The sequence below is a fragment of the Oncorhynchus kisutch genome, linkage group LG18 (assembly GCF_002021735.2).
Source record: "Oncorhynchus kisutch isolate 150728-3 linkage group LG18, Okis_V2, whole genome shotgun sequence".
NCBI lineage: Eukaryota > Metazoa > Chordata > Actinopteri > Salmoniformes > Salmonidae > Oncorhynchus > Oncorhynchus kisutch.
The window spans coordinates 24296246-24309397 of record NC_034191.2 but is presented as its reverse complement, the minus strand read 5'-3'; the positions used below and the strand labels follow the sequence as shown (position 1 = coordinate 24309397).

The following is a 13152-nucleotide window of genomic DNA, read 5'->3' as shown; positions in this document are numbered from 1 at the left end:
TATATGGTGTCTTTGGTTCAGAGTTGGAGGATGTGATTTTCAGGCTTTGCCCTACCCTAAAAAAGTCTACAGAGCACAATATAAAGAATGCCCAAAGTCATGGTGTAGTTAAGAGAGAACCATGGGCTAACTCTCTGCTATCAAATAATTACACTGAGCTAATGTACTCACTCGCACAACTAAAGTCTGCACTCTGTACATGGTCCTGAACTCATCCTGCCTCCTGTCTCCTGCATGTTTAGATACTAATATGCTTACCCTCCAGGTCAGATAACTCTGTATGAACTTGTGTTGAGCTGAAAATGCTGAGGCCAATGTAATTCACAAGCACATTAAAGTGATAAAGGGAAATAGTGCCCAAAAATGTATTGGATTTGACACAGGCTTACGCTGTGCAGTAAAGTTTTGGGGTAATGTTTAGATTACTCAAAATTAGACTGAGAGAGTTAAGGCTTTTAAAAGGGAAAGGTGGCCAAAATAAAAGTTATCCACAGAGTTAAAACTATGAAAACAAGTATTACTTTTGTTGTAGCTGACATTATCACATAGATCCAATTAATCAAATTTAAATGAAGGGAACGGAGACAATCACAAAAATTAATACGTGGAGACACACGCACTCAAGTGCTCACTTGTTCACCAGTCATAACATATGAGATACAACACACAAAGGCAACAAGCATAGATTTTTTCTTAGTACTTGACATGGACTACACAAATGGCTGTAATGTATGTTATTCCACGCTTTTCATCTTGAGTTTGTTTCGGTAACACGGCAATTGTACTACTAAATTAGCCATTCAGGCCTGAATGTTGTGTGTGGCCCAATGGAATATTTGCTTTGAGAAGAGTTTAAAGCAACCCTCAAGAGTTGAAGGGAACATGGTCATGTATTCTCTTAGCTTAGCCTTGATCTGGTGGTACTGGGTGGGGGCCAACAAATAATCATTTGGAATTTGCATCCTCCTGCAAAATGGCTTGACTTAGTCTTACATTTCTGTGTGTCTATTTCGGTGTGAAAGGTATTTATTTAGGTCCTTTCTCCACTATTTCACTCCCCCGGGTACTTCCATGTTCTGTGAGCAGACAGCTGTCTCTCATCAATATTTACTGCCCCCTGTCCTACACACTGCACCCCTGTAGAGAGGTGAACAGGACCTCTGTGGTGACTACTCTGTCAACGGGAGGTTTGGGGGGAAAGAGGGTGCATGTCTACCTCTCTCTCCCTAGCCAATCGCTCCATCATTTATTCATTCAACACCCGTTTTCTCTTGTAGCAATTGGAAACCAGATGGATACCTCTCTTTGCACACTTCCTCTATTAGAAAATGATTTGTCTGTATTCACACTCACGTGGTCTTCAGGCTGTCTATAAATGCTCATTGGAATCTAATTCTATAAGCTCTAGCAAGTGTTTAAACTTTCACCATCCACCTCCTAATATGTATTTCATTGCACACAAGCTTTGTATTCATCGTTCTCATGTTCCTCTGAATGATATTTTCAACAGTGTATTTTGAGCGTTTCATACCCAGTCGCCGAGGCATGAACCCAATAATCAAATGAGTCAGCATCGGAAGTTATTCAATTGCACCAATGACTCAAACGTGCCTTTTATTTCTTGTGTGGCTTAATTAGTGTGGATTTCAGCGTGAGCACCGGAGACAGAGGTGAGGAACACCAGCCTCGCTACCTGTCCACATGCCAAGAGTGGAGGTGGAGGTGGAGAGTGGCAGAAGGTGAGTGAGAGGCCTGGGGTAACACAAAAGGTGAGTGGGACGCAACATGACGGTAGTCAATTTCCTCTTGCTCACACTCATTTGTTCTTCACCCTGTGAAAAGCTGTAGTCGAAGCCCCAGTTTTGCAAGTTGCAAAGATCGTTTTCCGGGATTATTTGTTAGCAACTACTCCTTCCCATTGTTAAGCCTTGTGTCACGACCACAGGAACCCCGTTTGGAGCGTGGAGGGAAGAGCCATTGTAACATAGCTCCTCACTACTCTCCGTTTCACGCAATCACACCACACTTCCTCTCACTTTGCATGACAAAAACATTAGAACAAACTGCGAGTGATGCAAACACCAACAACTGTTAATCATTTGTATCCTGGCGCCTCCATTCGCCTGCATGCTGGCATTGAGCCGGAATGCGCCTCTCGTGGTGTACACAATGAAAAGAATGGAGCCGTCACTTGTAATGGATCTCTAAATAGCATTTTCTGCTTTATTAGTCTTACTTAATGGTGTTGAAGGGGGCTGATGCGAAATCCCTTTGTTCAGAATCAAACTCGTACTGTGAATAGTTCTTGATCGAAAAAGATTCTCTGACAATTGAAGCTCAATGTGTTTTACACGCTGGGCTTACTTTTCCTATTTTGGAGAGGAATTGTGCATGCTCTCATCATAAAGATTTGTAGCATAGGAGAGGAAATAAAAGAGCCAGGGATATGTGCACAATGTCGCGGAAAGATTGTTGGAGCAAAGAAAAAATCCCATTCACTTAAGACAGACGGGTCTAGTGATATTTCATCACTGGAAACAACAAGGTGATCTCATACCAACCCACACAACAAATGCAAAACCAATTAAGCATATGCATCAGAGCTTATTCCAATGAATCTAGATGTTTATAACTGCAACTGTCAAAATGGCCTCTTTGTGCTAAAAAATACCTCTTTCAAGTAGAAATGGTAAACATAGAGAAACATATTATCCATCGAGTCAGGGGCTGATACTGTGGTGGGAAATACCCTGGGGCACACTAACATTTTGTCAGGGACCAGGTTATAGGCCTTAGAGGAGGGGAAACTCACGCTGGATGTCGATGTTGACGCTGGTCTCTTTGCCGTTGGGCACAGCCTTGTTAGATGCTCGACAGATGATCTGCTGGCCTGTCTCGATGTTGGATGCAGACAGGTAGAGGGTGCTAACCGTACTCTCCCTCCTTCCATCACGAAGTAGTGTCTGAGAGGAAAAGAGAAAAGGAAAGAGTTTAGAGTTCACCGATGACGTGGTAGTGGAGAGAGTGGAACATTCTGAATAACACCATAAATCTAAACTCAAGGCCTGGAACGCAAATGCAGCAATTCACCTGAATGCCCTGGATGCCCCTGTGGACAACACAGACAAGTAAACCCCTGGCATGCTCAAGCCTGTAGTCTTGCTCGAAGGCTGATTGATCCGAGAAAATAAATCTGTTTTTGACCCTCTTTTGTGTGACTGGAGAGTTGTGCTCTGGCGCATGGCTTGTCATACACCACAAAGGAAATCAATCTTCTTTTCAGTGCTCATCCTCTGAGCTGCAGCCCTACTCGCATTGTGAAAGCCATCTGGCTGCCCGGTACAATTCTGCCTTGCCTGGTGCTCAGGGAGGACTGTGGGTGCCCTATAACCACCATGCCGCAGTGCACGCTCACCCACCAGAACAAATTGGCCATGCCAGGGGCACTGTGTGGCCAACCACAAAGCCAAGACTGATACTGCTTCAAATAATACTCTGTTGGTGCTCTATACAAAGATACTGTCCATTACACGACCCCTGGGTTAGCTTTACAAATAAACTACTGGGATTCACAGTAGAATCTCTTCCAATATCAAATAATTTTCTTGGCTCTGCCGGTTCCACACTATGATATGAGCAAAGAAATCGGTTTTATTTTCACTTATAGAGGTCCAGCTATAGAGGACATGTCAGGCAAAGGCCAAGTTAGGACATGTTGCTCTTCATTATATTATCTCCTTTGATGCTTTGTGTGTGTGTGTGTGTGTGTGTGTGTGTGTGTGTGTGTGTGTGTGTGTGTGTGTGTGTCCCACTATAACCGCAAAACAAAATGCTCCTCTGCAATTTTTCTACAGTTTATTCACAATTTAATTACTCAATTCACAAACAAATAGGTTGTGATGAAACCCTTTATTTACAGCAGCACTATGAGGAGCTCTGATGAGAACTTCCTTTGAGGATGTACTTTATGTACTTTTCAAACCAAGGTTATGACTCACGTGGGAGGAAAGTTGACAGCTACCCTCTGAAACAGGCTCTCCACAAGTCCTTGTATATAATCATCTCTGTAAGTTCGCCAAAGGTGACAATATATATATTTAACAGCAATAACCCTTAGATATTAAGGCATGTCACAATGAAAGTTATTGACAGGTTGCCACATAATAGCAGAAACCCAGCAAATATGCCACACACTGACTGCATATTAAAGTGTTAAGGAACCTTGCATTATATTAGTTTGGAGGTTTTTACATACTGTACATGTATGCCTTTTCACCATCTTACTTTTCTGCTTTCTCCAGTCAATGACTATAAGTCTTAAGAAATACAGGAAACTACCAAAATGTCTTAATGGGGCGTTGGGCCACCACGAGCCAGAACAGCTTCCTTGCACCTTGGCATGGATTCGACAAGCGTCTGGAACTCTATTGGAGGGATACGACACCATTCTTCTACAAGAAATTCCATAATTTGGTGTTTTGTTGATGGTGGTGAAAAACACTGTCTCGGGCTCTGCTCCAGAATCTCAAATAAGTGGGTTGAGATCTGGTGACTGAGATTTCCATAGCATATGGTTTACATCATTTTCATGCTCAACAAACTAATCATTCTCCACTCATGCCCTGTCGACGGGGGCATTGTCATCCTATGGGAGCATAGCCATAATGGCCGAAATAACGGACTGCCCAGCATTTTTATACATGACCCTAAGCATGATGGGATGTTAATTGCTTTATTAACTCAGGAACTACACCTGTGTGGAAGCACCTGTTTTCAATATAATTTGTATCCCTCATTTACTCAAGTGTTACCTGTACCTAGCCAAGAAAAAATACTATTGTCTTGGAGTGAAATAATATGTATGTAAGGAATGCGCAAAATAGCGTAAAGATACTGTACATATATTGTTCTTCTCAGATCTAACCAGGCTACAAAAGGCCTGGCACTCACCCCTAAAGTAGAACATATTATCTGTCAACAGTGGGATGTGTCAATGTAATATCCTTTCTGACACCATCAGGATTGTTTCTCTCATAGCTCTGGACCTGTCTGAAGTCATTCATCTTGTACAGGCCCAGCTACAGTATAGAACTCAACACCCAAGCACTAGCTGTTTTAAAATAGCCCGAATTACAAATTGATGATTTCTCATATCACTGCCTGGAGCATGTGAGGAGAATACCTTTCCCAAGTTAAAAAAGTAACTGAAAAATGGAGAATGAGAAAGTGAAAGTTGCTCTTCAAGATATGGGATAAGGGGGCAGAGACAGTAGAAGGTCATATTGAGTGAATATGGGAGAACCTATTGTAACGGCACTCAGAGGTGGAAGAAAGATCGGACCAAAGCGCAGCGTGGTAAGTGTTCATGATCATTTATTCAAAACGAACTGAACACTGAAATACAAAACAATAAACGATGTGAACAAAACGAAAACCGAAACAGTACCGTGTGGCCCAAAACACTCACACGGAAACAAACACCCACAAACCAAACGTGAAACCCAGGCTACCTAAGCATGATTCTCAATCAGAGACAACTAACGACACCATACTAGGCCGAACACAAAAACCAACATAGAAAAACAAACATAGACTGCCCACCCCAACTCACGTCCTGACCATACTAAAACAAAGAATAAAATAACAGAACTAAGGTCAGAACGTGACACCTATAGTATAGTGATAATGCTGGTTACATTTCTACTGATAAATATGGAGCTTTTTGATTTTTCAGGAATACCTGCAAGTTTTGTAGTAAATAATCAAATTATGACAGGCTGTATATTGTTTTTACCTAACCTTTACACTAATTGTTTTTCTGTTTATTACAATTAACAGGAAGGCTTATGCAAATAAAAGATGGACAGTTTTCACCTTGCAGGCATGTCTGAAATTCCTTGATTAGTTTAGGTTAGAATCCCAGTGAGAGTGAATATGAAGGGAGGCTCAGAGGGATGTCTAATAATTTGGCTGACATGAATATTCTGCTGTTAATCTAACGAGCCTTTGATATGTCCAAACTTGAAAAGTAGCTCCAGGTTAAATTAAATCAGCATTTGTTTAATTGCAGACCACACCAGAAGCTCATTTCAAATCTCAATACTGGATATTAATTTAACTTAGGAATAAGATATGTTGCATAAGCTTTGTACTCCCTATTTCTACAAAAGAGAAAATAATATATCTACATAATTGTTCTGGTCATGGGATTAAAGAGGTCTTCTTTGATTAACTTATCTAATCCTACTACCTGAAAGACAGATATTTTCTACAATTCTGTTAAACAATATTAATTATATTACTCTTTTAGTGCACCTAAGGCCTAGTTTAAATGTATCTTTCACAAAGCTAGTGGGGTTAATTACATTGACAAGAGAGAAAAACAATGGAAGAGAGAGAGAGACTGATCGTTTTTTAATGATTTGAAACAGGTTAAATGTAGCGAGTAATATAGAAATACTGGAAAAAATAAGGGGTATTATAGATTAATATGCAGATCAACTACTGGGAACTCTGTCTCTTGACTGTGAAAAATGTGACATGTATAATACACTCTCTAAAGTTAATTAGCTTCTTTTCCCCGGGATGATTTCCCCCCGCCTCACTTGGTGGTGAGCATTACCTTTTAAAAGGAAATCTCTCTAATTATACAGAAAACTTTGCTGAGATGAAGGTTGGGTGGAAAATAATGAAATTGAAGGACAGATAAAGAAGCGTCTTTGAAGGTTTGTGGGGGAGTAGAAGAGGAATGAGCAGGGAAACTTATCTGTGGAGGAAGAGAGGGACGATAAGCAGAACTTCCTTTTTTGTGTCATGCATTTGAATGTTTCACAGAGCAATAGATTCCCTCATTCCTGTGGCTGTTCCTACTGTTATACTCCTTGTGTTTTTCACCAGTCCATCCATGAGGAACTGACTGAAATGTAGTTTGTGTTTACATTTACATGATACATTTTAGTCATTTAGCAGACACTCTTATCCAGAGAAACACACAGTAGTGAGTGCATTCATGTTTCTACATTTTAGTACTAGTCCCCCGTGGGACTAGTCCCCCGTGGGAATCGAGGAGTGTTAGGGTTTAGATATGTTTCCACCATCTGAAGCTTCTACTAGGCCTCCCCACAACGTATGCAACGAGTACAACAATGTTCATTCGTAGGTACCAGGTCAAGCCCATACTCAATCCCATTCACATGCAGTATAACCAGATATTTTTAATAACTGCTTCATACAGTATGATCATATCAATCCAATAACTTACCACAAAGTAACACCTTAATGAAAGGTAAATGGTAGATAATTGATCCATTTGGATATTGAGGGACCTATGGGGGTCAAAGCCATCTTGGGAAGCCATCACCAGGAAACTCCCATCTCACTCTGGCACATCTGGCCACATTACCTCCCATCATCTGTGGGGTGTGGAGCGAGGCGTGGGGCGAGGCAGGACGGCCAATCATCCTCTCAAAAGCTTAATTTTTCAGGAGACAATCATCCGCTTCTAATTGAACACATTTCTTTTTAATGGTAGTGATATGAAGGAGGGCTGTGTCTAGAGACTGCATGGCTCAGCTGCTGCTGCCATCCATCAGCTGGGCTACAATGTCCCCACATCGCTGCTGCTGCTGTTTCAGAAAGAGGAAGTGCAGGCAGGAAGCACGCTATCCCCCTACTATTAGCAAACGCCACCTCCGGCAATCGTTTTATTCAAATTGCTTATGCCGTATCCCAGCCCAATCAATAGAATTTATCTGCTCTTTGGAAAAAGTTGATAATGGGATGAGACAGCGGAGAGAGAGTTGGTGCCCGCTCACTCTCCTCGTCTATATGGAAACTCACACAGTGGGGTTCATTACAAGTTTAGCCTGCGAGTTAGTGTCATTGGAGTGCCAGAAAGAGGTCCGATGGCAGTGTTGTGTGGCATTACGTGTGGTGGAATGATGGTTGAGTTGAAGGCTAGGGTTGGTTGGCAGGGATCAGGGATGGCTTCTCCAACAGAAAAGGGACCGAACGGATCTCTTTATGGATCCTGCCACTGAAAAGAGAGAAGCAGGGCACCTAGGAGACAGCGAAGATACTCCAGAGTCAGCAACTTCCATTCTTATCGTCCACAATCTGCTTGATTGAGTAGAACCATTAGCTGGGCGAAGAGGAAAAACATCCTTTAGATATCCCAGGGAAGACCTTAGATTTTCAGGATATTTTATTCCAATCAAACTTGGCTGAATGCTGAGACACAGTTTACAGATGGCACAAGTAATCACCCATCACATATGGCTAGTGCTTTTTATTTTACTAGGCAACTCAGTTAAGAACACATTCTTATTTACAATGATGACCTAACCCAGCCAAACACAGACAACATTGGGAAAATTGTACGCCACCCTATGTGACTCCCAATCACAGCCAGATGTGAAGCAGTTTGGATTTGAACCAGGTACTGCAGTGATGCCTCTTGCACTGAGATGCAGTGTCTTAGACCACTGCACCAGTCAGGAGCCCTTAGTGGCTATTCACAACAAACTTCAAGGAAAGGATTGTCAACTGGAATTTGATGAGTGACATAACCTATTACATGGAGGAAAATAGTGTTTAGTTCACTTTGCCGGTAATAATGAATGAGGGCTTTTGCTTTCTATCTATAGGAATGGGTAACTGTCTAGCCACTTCACCCTCAAAAACCCCAACCCTCCCTCCAACCTTAAAAAACAAACTGTGTATTACACACCTCGATGCTTACCTTGGAGTACATGGCTCCATTGAGGACCTCTCCATTGCGGATCCAGATGATTGATGCGGCTGGCTTGGCGTTGTCAGCGTGGCAGGTCAGGTTTAGGGGATCTCCTGCTCTCAGGCTCACCACCGGACCACCACTGATCACTGGGTCTTCAGGAGGCACTGGAGGGAAAACAGAAAAGCATTGTGTTCTAGCTAAGATGTAAACATGTAATGACATATACTTGTATACAACAACAACTGTTGTTTTCAGGTCAGCATGTCATATGTTCACTGATAAAGGTATTGGTCAAGCATCAGACTCATCCATTGGATTGATATTTTTAAATTTTTTTATTTCACCTTTATTTAACCAGGTAGGCAAGTTGAGAACAAGTTCTCATTTACAATTGCGACCTGGAAATACAAGATAGAATAGAAGATAGAAGACATGTCTTGGACATAAGAAGGTTCATAAAAGGTGAGGTCTGCAGCTGTGTGACTATGTGTAAAACTGCCTGTTTGCTATTTTGAAATAATACCTGTACGAGGCAAGAACAGAGATATCTCTTCAAATACAACACAGCTTTGTGAGAGACAGGCGAGGTGAGTGGTTTCAGTTTTGTTTTCCTTTTCTCTCCTGTGAAATTGAAATATCTTGTGTCCATGTTCACTGATGCAGCGATGTCAGAGGAACATTGGGCAGATTTTGGTCACGTCATACGTGTGGCTTGTAAGCAACAATGGAATGAGAATAAGCTGCCTCAGAAATCCAAAGCACAGTTCAGCTTTGTGCTGTTACTGACAATGTGAATGGATGATACAGACACTGCTGCAATTTAATCATGACTTTCACATGTCCATACATGGAGGTAATTGGGGCAATCAAAACTTTGAATAGAATTGACAGTTTGCCAGGGAATGGCAGTCAGTCGTCATTCACTGGAAAAAAAGACAGATAGAGGAAGATCGTGGTGGATGCAGAATGCAGGCCCCTGATTGGCACTGATTACATTCTGCTTTCTACACACATGCTGATCACCCACTTTTTATTCAACTCCAGTGAATTATTGATTGGCCTGCACACTCATTACAGTGCAGATCTGGGGCATGATGAAATCAAAGGCTACTAGCAGCTGGCATATTCGCCTGCAAGAGTGAGAGGGTCGGAGAGAGAGGGTGGCGGGGGTCTTCTGTCAAACAGCCAAGGGTTGGTATGAAAACTATGGATAGTGTGTTACACTGCTGAATGATTTTATGGATGATGGGGGTTATACTAAGCTATATGGAACTTATTCGGGATCGGTGTCCCTTCCACGGGACGGTTGAGCTAACGTAGGCTAATACAATTAGCATGAGGTTGAAAGTAACAAGAACATTTCCAAGGACATAGACATCTGATAATGTCAGAAATATGAAATTCTAACTGCACTGTAGCTATTACAGTAAAGGAATACCATGCTATTGTTTGAGGAGAGTCTTGAGGCAGTCTTGATAAAAAAAAAAAAATGAACTGAAATTCAAAGGTTCATTGGATCAGTTTAAAACCTTAGACATACACTAGGCATATGTCACAAGTCACGATTTCACAAAAGAGCCACTTTGTCGTTTATTATAATTGTTTAAAATCTAAATGTGTATTTTTGGCAGAAATGTCTTCTGAAACATGTGCACTTTCATGTGCCTTAACCTTTTATAACTAGGAGGCGCTATTTTAATTTTTGGATGAAAAACGTTCCCGTTTTAAATGTTCCCGTTTTAAACAAGATATGTGATATATGATATGAAAAGATGCTCGACTATGCATATAATTGACAGCTTTGGAAAGAAAACACTCCAAAACTGCAAAGATATTGTCTGTGAGTGCCACAGAACTGATGTTACAGAAAAAAAAAAGATAAAAATCCAATCAGGAAGTGCCGCATTTTTTGAAACCGCCTCATGGCAATGACTCCTTATATGGCTGTGGAGGAGCTAGGAGTCAGCTTACATTTTCCACGTTTTCCCCAAGGTGTCTGCAGCATTGTGACGTATTTGTAGGCATATCATTGGAAGATTGACCATAAGAGACTACATCTACCAGGTGGTCGCTTGGTGTCCTCCGTCGCAATTATTGCGTAATCTCCAGCTGCAGTATTTTTCCGTTTGCCTCTGATGAGAAACCAACTGCCACTAATGATATTTCATCGACTAGAATTTTGCCATGTTTCTGTCGATATTATGGAGCTAATTTGGAAAAAAGTTTGGCGTTGTAGTGACTGCATTTTCAGCGTTTTTTCTTAGCCAAACGTGTTGAACAAAACGGAGCTATTTCTCCTACACAAATAATCATTTTGGAAAAAATGAACATTTGCTATCTAACTGAGAGTCTCGTCATTGAAAACATCCGAAGTTCTTCAAAGGTAAATTATTTTATTTGAATGCTTTTCTTGTTTTTGTGAAATGTTGCCTGCTGAATGCTAGGCTTAATGCTATGCTAGGCTATCAATACTCTTACACAAATGCTTGTGTAGCTTTGGTTGAAAAGCATATTTTGAAAATCTGAGATGACAGTGTTGTTAACAAAAGGCTAAGCTTGTGTTTCAATATATTAATTTCATTTCATTTGCGATTTTCATGAATAGGAAACGTTGCGTTATGGTAATGAGCTTGAGGCTCTGATTACGCTCCCGGATACGGGTTTGGAGTCGCAAGACATTAATAACAAACTTGTATGCCATCTGTAAATACGAATAAAATTGTTCAATTACAAGCCTTGTTGGTTAAGTCACAGAAAAAGTCAGCAACCTTTCCATTAGCCATGATTTGCTGAGACAATGGATGGGATGGACATGCCGAGAGAGGAGTTCAGATTGGTCTGCCAAATGGAAGGCTTCTGTCTATTTGAGCTGGTCAGTCTGTGTTGGTAATCCTGTCGACGCGGCTTTTAAAAAATGTATTGTGTAGTGGAGCTGCATAAGTGTTGCTTTCCACTTTCTGGAGGATCGATATTTGAAATCAGTGGAATTAGAGTATGATCGCTAAAGAGATGGAGAAAACACATGTCTCTGGATTACATCTTCAAACTAAGGGCAACCGTGGCATGGCATCTGTGACATGGAGACTCGTCCATCATCCATGATGTATACGGGTAAGATTGTACCTAGCTAACGCTAGACTTTTTCATATGACACGGTTAAAGTTTTGACAGAAAGTGGTTTCATTTCAAGCTAAAATGTACTGTTAGCTTGCTAGCTAACGTTAGCTGGCTGGCTCCCTAGCTAACGTAAAGTGTATAACATTATTATTCGTATCCCAGAACCATTTGCTTGGCTAGTTAGAGCCTAATGTTAGCTAGCTAACATTGAACATGGTTGGTTAGCTCCCAGCAGAATATTATCTGAGAGATATAAGAAAGATCAGGAAAAATGTGTTTTTTTTTATATATATATTCAAGCCCTTATTTTTGGCACTAAACAGTCTCCATATACTGTAGGTGGATGTGATGGATTGAGACGCATCCAATGCTAAAATCAGATATTTCTAGCTTAAACTGACAGATATTTGTGAGGATTTGTTTATTATGCTAATTCAATTCCTGCTGAGGTGTGGACCTTACAGATGCAGCCCAGGATCTTAGGCACAACACATTTGTAACATATTGTACGATTTGTATTCGAAAACATATGCGAAATTGCAAAAAAAATGACATTTTATTTTTAAAAAAATTATGACGTAATATATCATACGGAATAGATGTAGTACCCAATTGGATGACATACTATAGTGTACAAAAAACAGGGACCTGTTTTGCCTCCAGCACCACTTTCAAAACTACTGGCTGAAATTATACTAACGTTCCAGATATCACTTTAATGGTTGGTCTTCCATTCATGTTTGAGCTTTACAGTACTAAACAATCCACTTTCAGCAGGATCTACACTTTCAACCATTCCTCAGAAACCATGAGCACTGCCTAGTTAACATCCTATGAGAGTTATAGCACACCTGTGGACACGAGCCTACCAGACGAGCTAAATCACTTCTATGCTCTCTTCGAGGCAAGCAACACTGAGGCATGCATGAGAGCATCAACTGTTCAAGGTGACTGTGTGATCACGCTCTCCGTAGCCAACCTACCTAATTGACTACAGACCCGTAGCACTCACGTCTGTAGCCATGAAGTGCTTTGAAAGGTTGGTAATGGCTCACATCAACACCATTATCCCAGAAACCCTAGATCCCACTCCATTTTGCATACCGCCCAAACAGATCCACAGATGATGCCATCTCTATTGCACCATCTCTATTGCACTCCACACTGCCCTTTGCTATTCATTGACAACAGCTCAGCGTTCAACACCATAGTACCCTCAAAGCTAATCACTAAGCTAGTGATCCTGGGACTAAACACATCCCTCTGTGACTGGTTCCTGGACTTCCTGACGGACCGCCCCC

At 41.2% G+C, this 13152-nt stretch overlaps 1 protein-coding gene across 1 annotated transcript in view; it reads right to left on the bottom strand.

The window, feature by feature from the left end:
* Positions 1-13152, bottom strand: part of LOC109909456 (kin of IRRE-like protein 3) — a 201103-nt gene that overhangs the window by 34432 nt on the left and 153519 nt on the right. Inside the window, exons 4-5 of the mRNA XM_031796333.1 lie at positions 8741-8898; positions 2813-2963 (exon numbers count right to left, since the gene is read on the bottom strand). Coding sequence (XP_031652193.1) covers positions 2813-2963; positions 8741-8898 — 309 coding nt within the window. The remainder of the gene's footprint in view (positions 1-2812; positions 2964-8740; positions 8899-13152) is intronic.